At 24.6% G+C, this 16,730-nt stretch overlaps 1 protein-coding gene across 1 annotated transcript in view; it reads right to left on the bottom strand.

Moving 5' to 3' along the window:
• Positions 1-4,496: 4,496 nt before the first annotated feature.
• Positions 4,497-16,730, bottom strand: part of LOC145842086 (cAMP-dependent protein kinase type I-alpha regulatory subunit-like) — a 33,872-nt gene continuing 21,638 nt past the window's right edge. The window contains exons 8-9 of the mRNA XM_082949465.1: positions 11,796-11,877; positions 4,497-5,970 (exon numbers count right to left, since the gene is read on the bottom strand). Of these exons, the coding sequence (XP_082805591.1) occupies positions 5,798-5,970; positions 11,796-11,877 (255 nt within the window). The 3' untranslated portion in view covers positions 4,497-5,797. The remainder of the gene's footprint in view (positions 5,971-11,795; positions 11,878-16,730) is intronic.

Genomic DNA, 16,730 nt, shown 5'->3' with positions numbered 1-16,730 from the left:
CCCTCAAATTTTGCTGGGTCAAACTGGGTTTGCCCATAAGATAGATATTTCATAACAGATACAACAAGGAATTTTTGTTTTGTCTTTTTGCAGCAGTCATGGGTGACTTTTTAGTGGATTTAATATTCAATGGACAGTAGATTATTGTAGTTGGCGTTCTAGTGTGCTAGAAGATCATTTACAGAAATAAGGTATACAAATATAAATATAGATGTTGAAGCTTTAATTTATTTGATTTTAGTTAATAGTTAAGCCTGGGTAGTTAATAATGTACAATATAAGTAATAATTACGAATGTATGGGGATATTTTTGTATTATATGGTTCGTACTTAAGTGTTACTTTTAGTTGGGTATTCTTTGATTGTGGTTGTTGGCAAAATAATAAGGAAGCATGGTTAAATGTGTTTATTTTTCCTAAAATCAGCGTTGGCAAATGTTTTGGCAATTTCTCCAGATTTTCAAAGTTTCTTTTATGCTTATAAATTACATATTTTAGGGTCTACTTTAAGATTGAAATTAATTTTGAGGTAAAAACTGTGTTATATAGTATAACAACATTAAACAGATACTGTAAAGCTACTTTAGATGTGTTAAAAAAAAAAAAACTTTTTTTGATGGTGACAAAATTTTTTTATCTCTACAATAGATTTTTTGTTTCAAATTGAAATTTTAGTATGTTTAAACATGCAAAAGTTTTTTAAAGTTCAAGGTTTTAAAGTGATTTTTTTTTTAAATTCAATGTTGTTTTCAGAACTTCTCAAATTCAAGGTATTTCCAGTTTTTTTAGCCTAAATTGTCAAGTTCCAGGATTCCAGGTTTTTTGGCAACCGTGTAATAAATTGAAATCCAATTCTAGGTAAGTATGTGAGAAAAATTACTGGGACAGCTTAATGTTAGTGGGCAATACAAAGTGTAAACTGAAATATACTTGTTGCGAAGACGTATACAAATTTTCATGAAAAATAAGCTAGTAACTTTGCTGAAATCGCGGTCCGATTTTTTGTTACACTTTCCATTGTGAGAAGTTTTATATACTTACTAATACTTATCAAAGTATAAGTAATCACCTCTAAACACCTTCCTATCTATATATATTAAGTACTTTAGATCGTCGTCTATTATTGTACTTGAATATCTGCTATAAAGCAGTGAAACTGTGATAGTAATAAATAAAAGTTTGTATCTGCACGTATCATTATTATTACTACATTTTAAGGTTTGTTATACTAAAAATTCCTCCGTAACAGTTACTTTGTACACTGTTTACATGTTTGTTACAAAGCCAAAATAAATAAAAAATATTGACATGTTTTTACTGCTTTTTAATCAAAAATATATAACAATTTTTATAAGTTTACTCGTAGTAAAACATTTTAATTACAAACTATTTCTGATTATTAAAAAATATTTTTTTTATTGAAGGTATAATAATTTTTAGCTTCATTTCATCAGCTCGGATGAAACGGTTTAGCTGCTTTATTAAAAATAAATAACAAGAAAGAAATAAACAATAATACTCAATATTGTGTACTTAGTACATATCTACTCGAAATCTTTTGTATAAAAAAAAAAGAAAAAATGAAAATTAATATACAATATGATGACACAAGTAAGTTTTCTCAAATTTAATTCTATAACATTTAACAAGTTATATAGAAAGTGTAAGAGTCTCTTTATTTTTCACTTTAACAAAACAGGTTTAAGCTATTTAAATAGTTCTACAGTATTTATATTATCTTTTGAAAATAAATAGTTTTATCGACAATAAACAAATATACTATCTAATACATACTAAACAAATTAAAACAGAATAACTGTAAACTCTTGTAATGTAACAATTTATTACACAAAACTTGGTTGTTTAAGTATAAAAATGTTTCAAGTTATCTGATCCTTAAGTTCTTCAACTACGACTGATTGACGAAAAAATTATATATTGTGGTTTTTATGTCTACATACTACTTAACTTCAAGCCAACAAAGATTTTGGCCGTTATAATGATTCTTTAGCTGTACTTAACCCTTCTGCGAAAACACCAGTTCAAAACTAAAATATTTATTTTCTGAAAGTATTCTCAAGTCATAAATCTGAACATTTTTATGACTTAAAAATAATCGGTCATGAACGAGAAAATTTAATACAATACAAATAAACGTACTACATATGAAATATACACTTTACTTCAAACGTTCCTTATAGTAGTTCTCAAGAAAATTTAGTGATTTGATACTGTATGTATACATGGCAAACTCAATAAAGTTCTTGAAATCTTAAAAGTGGAAATAATTAATATTTATACTTTAACAACCTAGCCTTTATTGATTATTCAAAAATACACTTAATTATTTTTCACCAATTTTTTTGACTGATGTAAATACCAATTGTATAAATAAACTTTTGTGCTTCAAAACGTTGAAACTTAGAAGTAATACTATACTGTATAAACACTTAACGCTGATGTTTAAAATAAAACTGACTTCTGTTGTTAAATTTAACCAGTAGTAATTAAAAAAAAAAGTTTCTATGTGACGTTTTATACTGTTAAATGCAAAACATGACTGTCCACTAAAATATAAAAAACACTCTGTACTCTACAGTACAGGAAGTCCTACTCAGTTTATTAAATGACAAAAAAAAGCGCTCAAAATATTTGGTCCTAGGACCTGGTGCAACAAAAAACCTTTTGATTATCGAGTCGCACACCACTTGGATACCTTTTAACGTATTTTGGATACCCTCAGGACTTGTGCTGTAGTTTAGTACCAATATTTAGACTTAAAAAACTGTTAAAAAATAACTAACGGTGTTTAGTATTCTACACTACATGCAATTAAGTACAAACACTAAAATATTTTTTGAGTGTACTTTAAATATGTCTAAAATGAAGATGAAAAATGTGATCTAATAAATAATATATTTATTTAAAATAATTTACACCTCCTTTTCAGTCTCGATTTTACTTGTATTTTTGTTGCAAGCTTGCTATCGTAGTATCTTTTGTTATTAAGTCATAGAGTCATTCAAACAATTTTAAGCATTGTTTTTTTTTTGTAAGGTGTTGAATACCAGAAAATCAGGATGTAACTTAGACATTGTCCAATTAAACCAGTACTAGGCTCCATTATGATAAATTACATTATCAGAATCTCAGCTTAAATATCTCAACAAGTATGTTAATATTTATCTTGTTATATTATTACGTCACATAGGTGTAGGTTTCATCATGATACTCAATGTTACTGGGATTAAATTAAAAGCATCTAAAAGTGAGTTTTTGATGTCTTTCATTTTACTGTTTAACTTAATAAGTCAAGACTTACAATTGATTAAGTTGTAGTATTGAATGAAGTTTTGAAATAGCTCGAACTTTAGTTTCCATATAGTTTAGTTTATATAGTATTATTTTTTGATCTAAAAAGTCTCGTTAACAAGACATTAAAAGGTATCCAAGTGGTGTACGACTCGATAACCGAAAGGTTTTTTGCGCACCAGGTCCTAAGACCAAATAATTTAAGCAGTATTTTTTAGTTAAATAAACAATAACCATAAAAAAGTTTTGATGAGTTTTCTCTATTTTGATTGGCTTATTTTTCAATTAATAGATTCTTTCAATAGTTAATCAAAACAATTTGATTGTTTTAAGTTTGTTATTAAATATCTAAGGTTTTGTTAATTAAAACAATTTTTTCGTATGTGCTGCGTAATTACGAACTAAAATTATTTACTTACGCAAAGGTTACTGTAACTATTAGAAAGTTTTAGTAGAAAAAGATACATTTTTTGTGTTGTTTGTTGGATAAAAATTATATTTTATCAATAAACTGGGCTAACTTATAAAAAAGTTGTCAAGGTTGTAAACTGTCGAATTATTTCCGTTAGGTTAAAGTGCATACTTGTCAAATGAAACTTTCTATATACTTCATTAATATATATATATTTAGTTACTTTAAGATGTTTTAATTTAGTTTTGTGTACTTGGTAATTTTACAAGAACAAATAAAAACATAACTTACTTTAAACGATTATATGAATAACACTTTATAAGTGCTGAATTATTTAATTGTTTACTTCAAGAAGTTAAGTATAAAAATATTTTTATTGACTAGTTAAACATTTTTAGTGGTCTTTTTGTGTTTTTTTTTTTTATAATAAATTTTTTGGACTTGACAAATGTATGTAATTTTAATTCTTAACTTTGTTAAAAAATGTTTCATCATTTAAAGATAAAACAAATTTTTATTGTTTAAATTTTTTTATTGAATTAATAATACTGAAAAGTAAAGCCATAAAAATTTAATCGATAAATGATAGTCATCTAAATAATACATTGAAGACCAAAAGTTAAATTATCAAATAAAAAAACCAAACAAGTGCTTTAATTAATTTAGTATTTTTTTATCAAAACGTTTTTAAACTTCATTGATCTAATAACTACCTACAACAAACATTTATTAAAAATAAAACAATAAATAAATTAATAATAAAATCACGCAAGCATCATAAAATCTGTTTATTGAAACTTGAAGCGCAAAACGATAAACACACGACATCGAAACATTTGTGAAAAATTTAACCGCTAAGCGGCGGTATAACACCGAAAATCGAAAAGAAAATTAATCCGAGACGCAAATTACGAATTTCGAAGCTTTCAGAAATCATTTGTAAACACTTAAAACTAAAAATTGTCGATTTCAATTCAAAGGAATCAGAATATTTTAGCAAACACGAATTGATATTAGCGTACAAAATATTTTTTTTTTAACTTTTAGGAATTCTAGATCGATTCTTGACTTAAGTATTCACATTTCAGCGAATTACATTTTTCAAAGTGCTTTTTTGTTTTATTTAAAAATTATTATTCTATTTGTTAAGTTGTGCTCTCAACTTTCAAAGACAACTTTTAAGATTCAAACTGAAAAATCGATCGAAAATAACTTAAAGGGGCAAGATAAGTTAAAAACATGCCCAGAAAGTTGGTCCCAAATAAAATATTTCAAACTAAACAAGAAATATTTGTTTTTAATTTTAGTGAAACAAACAACTTAAGTCAGGTTTAAAGCAAAACAAACTTTCAATCTGAAAAACAATACCTTAAATTTTTTTTCAAGATTTTTTAGAATAAGTTACTGAAATTATTTCGAAAAATTGCACAATTTTTAAGGACATAATTTTTGAAATACTTTTAGTCGCATGAAAAGTCAAAAAACACCAAAATTTTGATCAGCTATGTACAGATTAGATTTTTGACTGAAAACAAAGTTTGAAAAAAGAAACGAAAATATAAAACAATTGAAACGAGTGAACACGATTTTCGAAAGAATTTTTTAAAGAAATTTGTGTAGATACGCAGTCATTTGAAGAAGCAAAAACAAAGTTTTTATATTTTTGTATTTTTTGATGTTATAATCACCAAAATTTTTTTTTGTATTTTTTGATGTTATAATCACCAAAATTTTCTTTTTTATTTGAATTTTTTGATGCTATAATCACTAAAAATTTTCTTTTTTCTTTTGATGCTATAATCACCAGAAAAAGTTTTCATGTCAATCACAAAACTTTAATACCAATACAGTGAAAACAAGGAGTTTTATTTTCAATCAGAATTTAAAACTTTAAAAACGTTTTTCCTTTATACAAACATAAAATACTGAGAACACCGTTGTAAACAAGTTAACGTATATAATTTTTTTTTTTTTAAATTTTAAACCAACACTTAACACTTACAAAAACAAAGAATAGACGTATTTTTAGAACAAATTTCGACTCGTGCTTTTTGTTTTCCTCTCACTAGCGCCCTCAAACGGAGAGACTCACGTAGGAGTTGTACTGGGAAATGTTCCGCTTCAGTATCTCGCTGCATTCGCCCAAAACCCGCTCGAACCTGGGCCGGTCCAGCTTCACGCACTTCAGCACGGACCTGGCCACCACCGTCGCCGCCCTCGGTCTGTCAAGCAGCAGCGCGATCTCACCTGAGGGGAAATACCCGAGTTGAGAGTTATTGTCAAGAAATTTTGTTTTACAAACATTGTTTAGCTTTTTTTATATTACTTAAACTATAACATTTTTATGATAAAATTTAATGTTTTCTGATAAGTTTCACCAGTTTTTGCTTTACAGAAGAAAAGCAAACAAATTTAAGAAAATAGTTACTGTCTGTCCAGCAGCAGTGCGATCTCACCTGAGGGGAAATTACCCGAGTTGAGAGTTATTGTGAAGAAATTTTGTTTATTTATAAACATTTTTCAGCTTTTTTTAGATTGCTTGAATTATAACAATTTTTTTTGCTAAAATTTGTTGTTTTCTGATAAGTTTCACAAGTTTACAGAAGAAAAACAGACAAATTTATAATCATTTAAGAAAACAGTCACTGTCTGAACAGTAGTGATGCGATCTCGCCCGAGGAAAATTACCCGTGTTGAGAAAACTCTTCAATTTTACATTGTGTAAAATTAAAGAGTTTTCTCAACACGGGTAATTTACACCAAGTAGTTTTACAACACGGTAGTTTTACACCAACTAAAAAATTTATAAAAAAATGTAAAATTTAGTCTATCATATTTCACATTGTCCATTACAGAGCGTTTTATAATTAACTTTATAATTAGCTTTATTTTAGTTAAGAAATTACCGGAATTGAAAAAAATCTTTATAAACATTAAAATACCAATTTAAGCGAAAATAAACGAAATAAATTGAAAAAAGCTTTCATATATTTTTTAATCATCTTTGTTTTTTTTGTTTAGTAATTAATTCGTTTTTTTTCTGTCCAATAACAGCGCGATATCATATCATTTGTGGGAAATTACCGAAAAAAAAAATTACCAATACAAAATAGTTCATGTGACCTTTGCTTTTATTTTTGTCATCAAGAATTGACGGGGAGTTTTATTCTAATCGAAGTAATTTAACACAATTTAAAACAGTTTAAATAAATGTAAGGTTCATCATTTTTCACATTGTTTATTTATCATATATAGTACTTTACAATTATTGTTTTATTAAGTTGATTCAAACTCATATTCTGTTTGTGTCATTTACCTTATACTATTTGTAGGTAAATTAAAAACGCAATTATTTTGTGCTTCAAAAAACCATCTAGTAGAGATACTGAATGCGGTATTTTTTAATTTAAATTTTATTCAAATCTCAAGCTTTAGACTTATTAAAAATAATAATTTGACATTTTTTAAACTATACTTCTCATTTTCAAGTGCTTCAATAAAATATTTGAACACAAGCCAAAAATAAAGTTCGAAAATATTGTATAATACTAAGTTATTAAAACTAATTCTAATTGTTTTATAAACTATTAAGTTTTACGTAAACAAATGATTGAACGAGAATTTATGAAATTTACTTATGTGTCCTACTCATAACAGTTAACAGATTTAATTTATAAAAACTTTACTTTAATAAGTTAGCAACTATTCTTGAAACTCATTGAACCTTGAAGCAAAAATTATTTACAACCAGTAGAAAAATAAACTATAAACTACTATTAGAAAAATGGATATTTTAGGTGGCAGAATTAAAATAGTCTTTTTATTTTATAAAGAAATTAAAATAATTACATAACAATAAAAAACCAGAATTAATACTTTTATTTTCTCAAATTATGTATCTAACTGAAACTTATGAATAAAATTAAAAAATATTAAAAATCTTTCAATCTTAGTCATATGGCCATACAAGTGAGTTTTTGAAAATAAAAATATTTTTACAAGACAAAAAAAATAGTTATATACTAATAAATATTTATATCATTATTTTGCAACACTTTTTTAAGTAAAAAAATGGGAAAATTAAAAAATTTGGTAGTTTGTATTAATTTATGTGGATTAATTATAAAAAGTTTAGGTTTAGTTTTTCTTAAATTGCCATATTAAATATTTATTTACACACTTAATTTTGTTATATTTACATTTTAACAGTTAAAAGCAATCAGTCAAAACAATAAATTAACATAAAATCAAAAACAAAAAGGCTGTTTCATTAACTTAATAAAAGTTACACTTCTCAAAAACACAGGCGAAAGTCAGCAGAACAGAAGCCTGGACTTTCGTATGCCGTGAGACAAGATCAAATTTAACATAAGGGTTGATCATACCAATTCGATCATCAGACCAGGGGCGTCGCGTGGGGTGTTGCACTGCCGCAACTGCACCACCTTGAAATTTTCTAAGAAAAAAAATAAGTATCTATAACGTTTTCGTTATTTTTTTGAACGAAATCTCTTTTAAAACTTCAATTTTGAAAACGACCATTTTGCCCACTTCACTGCCGCAAACTCTTAGCTGACTGCCGCAAATGAACTCAAAAAAGCAAAATTTCTTCAAGAATTACCGCAAAATCAATATCTTGAGGTAAGTAAGCTAAGTTGAAAATTCCCTAAAACAGGACTGCTTAAGTATCATCTACAAGCTATTGTAAACATAAAATAAAAACAAAGCTAAGCTACTGCAAAGGATTAAACTTGAGTTTATGTACCCACATGATTTTTAAAATTTAACAGATCACTTCTATTAAAAGATTTGTCATAAATTGCATATTTTGAAAAAAAGATAAAAACCCTAAATCACCAAAGTCTTAAAATTTTGATTTTTTATTTTAATCTGCATACATAAACTTAACTATAACTGATTATTGTTATCATAAAGTTAATAAAATAAATAATAAAATTCAAGTTCTGAAAAAAAGAATTAAGAAGTTTATTATAAACTTCTAGTTCACTCTTACAGAAAAATATTTTAGATTTATATTAAATAAAAAATAGTATTATTGAATCAATCACATATTTAAATAAAGTAAATAGCCTTAATTTAGAAACTTTGATTACTTAGAGTAGTTTAACATTTTAGGAAAATTTAGTCTACCTCTACTTTATATAACTTTTGGTTTAATTTTTTCATAAACAAAGCAAAAATTTTAGATAAAATTGTTGAAACATGGTTGCCTTGCCTCATAATCAGGATAACTTAGAAATGTTAAAAACTCAAGATGACCCAAGATAAATTAAAACAGACCAAATTAGAAAAAATATTCAGGCTGACTAAAGCAGTTTTAATTTTCACTCTGAAAATAACAAGGTTATTTAAAATTAAAAAATAAGTGTTTTACCCCTATGGCCACATGAAAACTAACTAACCAAACTTTTACTTCTATAATGGTTACATATTTATAAATTATCTTTAAAATTCTTGAAAAGTTCAACAGCCTCACAACTAAACTTAAAAAAGTTGAGCTCCTGAGAAAAATACTGTCATCAAAATGAAAAACAAATAAATATTAAATAAAGAAAAGATACTCTTAAAAAACTATTGAATTTTAAACCTCCAACAAAAAACATTAAAATTAGAAAAAAAGTTAATAAAAATGTTAATGTTTGTAAAAAAAATGTGCAAATTAGTGAGGAGTAAGGGGGGAGGGTGTATAGGCACTTTTTTACATGTTGTTCTTATTTTAACTTTTTCAGAAAGCTAATAGTTACTCTTTAATAAACTTGAAATTTCCAATTAAACTTTTAGTTACAACCAGTCAAAGCCAGAGAGTACAATGGTTTATTATACAAGGAGCAAACCAAAACAGCAAAAAATACAATTTTACTGAAAACCTATATTCTCCATCATTTTTAAAACAATTCTTAATTAAACTTTTTCATCCTAATTTTTTTTAAACTTTATACTTTTGTTGAAGAGAAGTTTTCAATTTTTAAGTATCAATATATATTTTTATATATACAAAAAAAAAACTTTTGTTATAACTTTTTTTTTCTTGGTGTTTTAAATATCTAATTTAGCAATTTTTTTTGTTTTATAAAAGAAACATCTAAAGATTTTGAGGCCAACTTATAAAAAAAAGATATGATTTTAGTGATTTGATTTATTTGTTGTTTGAGTTTATATTATAAAAATAAGGATTCATTTGTACCTCTGACTGTGAATTACCATATCTCAAAAATTTTATGAATCTTTTATATTGATAAAAGATGACTTGTAGTTAAATTAAAACTGTATAAAGTAATTTCAGTAAAATAATTCTAAAGTAGATGTTAAGGGCATAAAGGGGAGGGGGGTAAAACATTTTTTTAAACACTGTTTTAGTTTGTGCCTCCCATTATGAACCTTTTGTTGCCTTTGACTTTGACCGGCTATATCTTAAAACATATACTGAATTTTTAAAATCTGTAAAAAGCATCTTGTAGCTTAGTAAAAACTACATAAAATAAGATCAAATTGTTTCATCCCCCCTATGCCCTTAAAAGCAAAGCTTATCTTCAGGTGTAGCAAAAGTTCAGTTGTTTTCAAACTTGACAGTAAAAACATATTTTTATTAAAATAACTGATATTTTTTTAAATTCTGCACCACCTAAAAAAAATACCATGCGACGCCACTGCATCAGACCACAAGCTTTCAGTAGACTGAGACCGGTTTCGTCCTGATTAGGACTCATCAGTCAGTCATGCATAAACCATTTGTAAAATGAAGACTGCAAGTTTTTCGGTTGTGACTGACTGATGCGTCTTAATAAGGACGAAACTGGTCTCCGTCTACCGAAGCTTGTGGTCCGATGATTGAATTGATCAACCCTTATGTTAAATTTTAACATTTTTGTTAATATACTGTTTAAGAAAGTATTATTAAAATGTTATTTGATAAGAAAAAATAACTGGTTTTTCAAATTAATGTTTCAATAGTTTAAAAATCAAAAAATTGGTTCAAGTTTAAATTTATTAGGCAATTAGTTTCTTAATATTAATTTAGCTGCATAATCGAAAAAATACGTATTATTAATAAAATATAGTTCCGTGATTCTTTATAACAAAACAAAAAGTTTAACTGAAAAGCTTCAGCTATTGTAATATAAGCATAATTGAAAAATCACACAAATAGTCTCATGCGAGCATCTTAAAAGTCCCATAAGAATTCGTGTCGTTAAGTTAGAAGCTTAAATTGGCGTTTATGTTTTGTGACGACAAAAATTTAAATTTACGTCATCCGAACACAAGTTTTTGTTGTGCACACAAAAAGTTGCTTGATGTGAAAATATTTTGCAAGTTAAAATTTCTCGTAAAATTTTGTATTCGACACAAAAATTGTTTTTTAATATTGTTTTAGCGTAAAATTGATATTTTATCTTACAATTTTTTTCTTTTAATTACCTTGTTTTTTATTGGTGTTCGTATGAGTATTGTTTTGAACAAGACAATGTTTTGTCTACTCACAAATTCACTTTATTTCTTAATAATTTATAAATGTTTGCAAGTTTACAAATTAATGATTTTTTAGAAAAATATAGATGCAATAGTATAAAACATTTTGCTTCCATATAATTGAAACTTTTTATTTAGAATTACACTATTAGAAGAATGATTTATAAAACTTATTTACAACCTTATGTATTAGTTAAGAATAAACACTATTATCAAATAACTTATTCAACTATTTTTAATAATTTTTTACTTTAGTGTTACATCATAGTGTATATTTAATTATTAAAATTAATAACACAGAATAACCATTTATCAATTTAAAACATTATCTGTTTATTACTAATCCTACCAAAATAATCTGAAGATCCAAGCATACCAATTTTTTCATTAATTTAATATTTTGTACTATTTATCTGACTAATATTTATTAACCAAAACAATCTCTTGATTTAAGCATACAAATTTGGGTGTATTCGTAGTTATTGATATCATTTAATAAATATTAATTATTAACTAATCACAAAATTAATCACTAGACTTGTGTAATTATTTAATGTTAATTTTTAATATAATTTATTACTCACCAAAATAATCAGAACTTCCAAGCATTCCAACTTGGGTGTAATCGTTCGATCCAGACCCTCTTTGAAGAACAGCCGCGCTTCCCTGAAAAAAGCCAAACTGTCACATAAAATCCCCTGTTTAACAACTATTTTTCTATGAAGTTCTATTGTGTAATAAAACTAAGTTAAAATTGCTTTGTAGTATTGTTAACATTTTTATTGTCTTTAGCTTTGTGAAAATATAACTGAATTTTTTTCAAATTTCAGCATAGGGTTTCTATCAGAATAAACATTTAGACTAACTACTAAAAATACATTATAGATGTACTTTGTTAAATATACCATTCATTATTAACAAATTAAAGTATTAATAAATTTATATTTCTAAATGCCTTAAATGATACTCATACTAACTGTACATTTTTATTTGGTTTTAAATGTTAAAATTAGCTTACATTATATAAGCATATTAAAAACAGTCTGAAAAAGCAAAACATTTTTTTCAAAATTGTATAGTTTTGTTATAGATAATATTATGATGTTTGTTGTTAAATTTATACCAATAAAGATGCGCACATTTAATTAGTTTTAAATAAGCTCTTTACATTTCAGTAAATTGTGCAATCTTTTTGCTTAAAACAAATAATATTTATAACTTTATATCTAAACAAATCCTACCAAACTGAATTAAAATATAAACATATAAACAAATAACAATATGTACTTGAAATGTTATACTTCAAAATACCCTTTATTTCATAACTTTTTGTTATAATAAACAGTTTTTGATTTACATACTATTTAAGCTCTACAGTAATAATATTTACTTTTGAATATTAGTTTATTGTTCACTTTATCTTCAATAAACTTTAAAGAGTTCAATTTAGTTTTATTACATAAACAAACAACATTTTAAAACTAAACTAACTTCTAAAATTCTTGTTTATAATATACTTGGTTTATATAATGAAATATTTTTTAAAAAACAATTTTTGGTTTATATAATATTTAAATTGTATTAACTTATGTAATACTTTGACGTGCATAGAATATAGAATAACAAAACAACTATAAAATTGATTTACTTGCAAATTTTGTTTATATAACAATTATAATTTATTATAAACATTCCAACTATTACACTTGAATATCAATTGACGTCATTAATAATTTACGAAAATTTTTATTAAACTTTCAAAATTTTTACTTTATTCTTGTATGTAACAGGGTAGGTATTATTATTTTACGTAAGTATTAATTACTAGAATATTTACTTATTTTTTGCATATGAAAAAGAAATTATACTAAAAATAAACCAACTTCAAATGTAAAATTTTTTTAAAGTTTTTAAAAAATAAGTAAATCTTTAGTAATACATCATTTAAATAGCAAACACATTTTCGCTTAAATGATTCATTTTTTATTGTCTTTAAATGTAAATTAACATCTTAAAAAGTTATTCAACTAAGTTTTAATTCCATTATTTTTTAAGCTAATTAATTTAAGACAGTTATAATATTCTATGTTTTGATTTTAGAAAACAAATATGAAGAGAAATAATATTTTAACGTCAACAAACTTATGATTTTAAACGGTTTAAAATTTGAAAGTTTCAATAATGTGAAAAAAAATGTTTGAAATATTAATTAAAATATGTTCCACGACCACTGTATTGATAGTTAAAATAGTTTATGGTTCTAAAATTTTAATGTACACGTTCCAAAAGGTAAAAACAAAACAATAACATGAACAGTTTGTAATTTATGCACTTATAAAATAAACAAAAAACGCTTTCTTTTTCAACACATAGTAACATTTTACAAACAAAGTTTTCAATACTTTTGTATTCATAAGGTTTTCAAAGTGGTTTGACGTATTTTTATGAGTGCCTTTTTTGAGATTTTAATTCTGCTCAAAATTGTTTTTCAAGTTTATTTTTGTTTAAAGCAGCGGTTCTTAACTTTTTTCACGTTTAATGATTAATTTTATATGTGTAAGGTAATTACCAAGTTAACTCCCAATAAACAAAATTTAATTTTTAGGAATAAAACTAGAATTTTTGTATTTTAAGCTTAATAAATATAAAAAATCGACAGATAATAAAAAAATCGAGAAATAACATAATGAAGTCTTGAAAAAATAAAACACTATTATAATATATAATATTTATTTTTAATTTAAAAGTAAGCTAATATGAATTATATACGTCAATACATGATGATACACTCAAAAACAATAAACAAATATTGCAAAATATTTCAATTATCAACATATTAAACACAGATTAACATAAACTTAAATATTTAATAAACAACTTTCTTTGGTCTTAAACGGTACTTAAAATTATAATTAACCTACAAGACAAACAACAATAGTAATAAACTTTTTTATTATATTTAATTAATTTTTAAACTAGGTAAAACTTGAAGATATCAAGGTTATAGTTTGAATTTTATTTAAATACCACCTTAAAATTATTTGTAGAAATTACATTATGAACTTTACACTTACAAAATAAAATACAAAATAAAATATTAATAGATCTAATTAACTATTTTGTTCAAGCTTTTTAAGCTCGTTAGAAAAGTAATTAAAACTATTTGTTGCGTAAATAATTTAAGATAAAAGGTAATCATTAGTTAAAAAGTCTACATATTAAAATGTATACTTTAACCTTTTATATTACTAAAGTTAATTTTACTAAAGACTATACTATACTAAATGGAATAATTTATCTTTGTTATTAACGAAACAGATAAAAATGTAAAATTAAAATAACAAAAGTATATATTTGAGAGTGACGAACACTTTATAAATTAAAGTTTGTAAATTTAACTTTTTAATACACATATAAATTAATTTAATATTTAAACTTACGTATCAACAACTATTTTATAAATTTACGCCTATACTGATAATTTTAACTTTTTAGTTTAAAAAAAATTTCAAAAATATTTTTATTTATTTGATTGGATAGATTTAAAATTATAAATAATCTAATGTAATATAACTATAAATATACTGATAATTATGAAAATCTTTTTAGTTATAAAGTATTTCAATAACATTTTAATTTTTTGATTAAATAAATTAGTTTAATAGGTTAAAAATTATAAATAATCTAAAACTAACTTATCATTTTAGCATAAAGTAAAGATTACACAAATCCAACATTTTTTGTGAAAGACTTTAAACAAATATAAAGAATTTTGAGTAGAATTAAAATCTCAAAAAAGCACTTATAAAAACACGTAAAAACCACTTGAAAATGTTGGCTTATGAATACAAAAGTTTAGTTGGCAACATCTTACTATGTGCAAGAAAAAAATGTTTGTTGTTTATACTATATGTGCATAAACGACATACTGTTTATTGTTTTGTTTTCAAATGAAACGTGTACATAAAAATTTTATAGCTACAAATTACCGCCACTACCAAATTACTTATGAAGAAAAATATTTATGTAAAATTTTCAAAATATTTTGCTAAAATAAGAGTTTTACACTAATAAAAGTTTCAAATTTTAAAACGTATTACAATCATAATTGATAATATCATTCAAAAAAATAACACTTTTAATAAAAACACATTGTATACAAAGTTGTCATCTACAATATATTATTAACCTATATAAAAGCTCAGCAGTTGTTTCAAAACAATAAATTTTGATTTTTCTGTTATTTAAATCAGAAATAATTTTACATAAAATATATAAAGTATACATAAAAGCATTAAAGCAATTATACATTTGTTAAAATTAAAAGCAAATTTTCAGCAATGTTTAAAAACGTAATCACTTTTGTTTGAATTAACTGTAAACTAAAACAAAAAAATTAATATTTCACTCAAATACGTTAAAATCACTTAAGTTGATGAAATGTATTTACAAGCATGCAATGTAAAACAATTGTATGAAAAAATTATTTAAATTTAATGTTTTAATTTCACTAAAATCATATGCTGAATATCGTTTTCTTTATAAGTTGTTTTTAGACTTTACTATCAACTTAAAATATTTCTCTATGTAATTATATTTATCTCATGAAAATGTCAATTATTTTTTATTTTTAGTTATAAAAGGTTTTAAACTTCGAAAAAACTTTAGCTTTTAAATTACAAATTAGGCATATGTTCTAAAGCCGGGGTTCCCAACCAGGGGTGCTCGCACCCCTTGGGGGTGCGAGGCAGCATTCCAGGGGGTGCGAGATGGCTTTTAATTTTTGTATGACAAATAAGGAGATTTTCACTCTTTGATAAAGTTTATAAAGTTAAAAATTACATTTTGTTATGAAAACAAGTCGGCGCTTATTTTCTAAATAAATTAATTTTATTAATACGTCATAGAGCAAGAGCGCTTTTCTAGACGTAAATTCATTTTACTAATTTCATTTAATAGCTGTTAGTTTAGAATTATCATTTCAGTAAAGCTTTCTTAGAGTTTTACACCTGTGAATTTTAATCATCTGTTCTTTAAATATTTTATTTTTTTAACTGGTCATTAATTGTTTAAAACAGTAAATGAGCTAGCATCTATTTTAATTTAAATACTTAGATAAGAATTAGTATCTTCAGCAGGTTTTTTTATTAGCTGTTAAGAACAGGTTCTTTTAAGTCTATTACGTTTATAATGTAATCTTTTACAAAGATTAGTTGTGCAGAAAGTGATGCTTAAAGATTTAATATCAGTAAATTTTAAAGTTCACAGCTACTACTGTATGTTATACCATTTTAGAAAACTTGTCTTTAGCTTTACTGAAACCAATTTTTATTGATCAGCAAAAGTATTCAATGCATCAACTTTATTTCTATTCATACCTTTTTTGAACTTAAACCGTTTACCTTTTTCAATCTACTTTTTTCTATTTATGTTGTAAGCATACAAACTTTTTTTGTATTTGCTTTTATACCTATCTTTTGACAATTTAAGACTAAAATCTTTTAACTTTTAAAAATCTT

The sequence above is a fragment of the Thalia democratica genome, chromosome 8 (assembly GCF_965202585.1).
Source record: "Thalia democratica chromosome 8, ktThaDemo2.hap1.1, whole genome shotgun sequence".
In the NCBI taxonomy this organism is placed as follows: domain Eukaryota; kingdom Metazoa; phylum Chordata; class Thaliacea; order Salpida; family Salpidae; genus Thalia; species Thalia democratica.
This window is presented reverse-complemented; position numbering and strand designations above follow the sequence as displayed.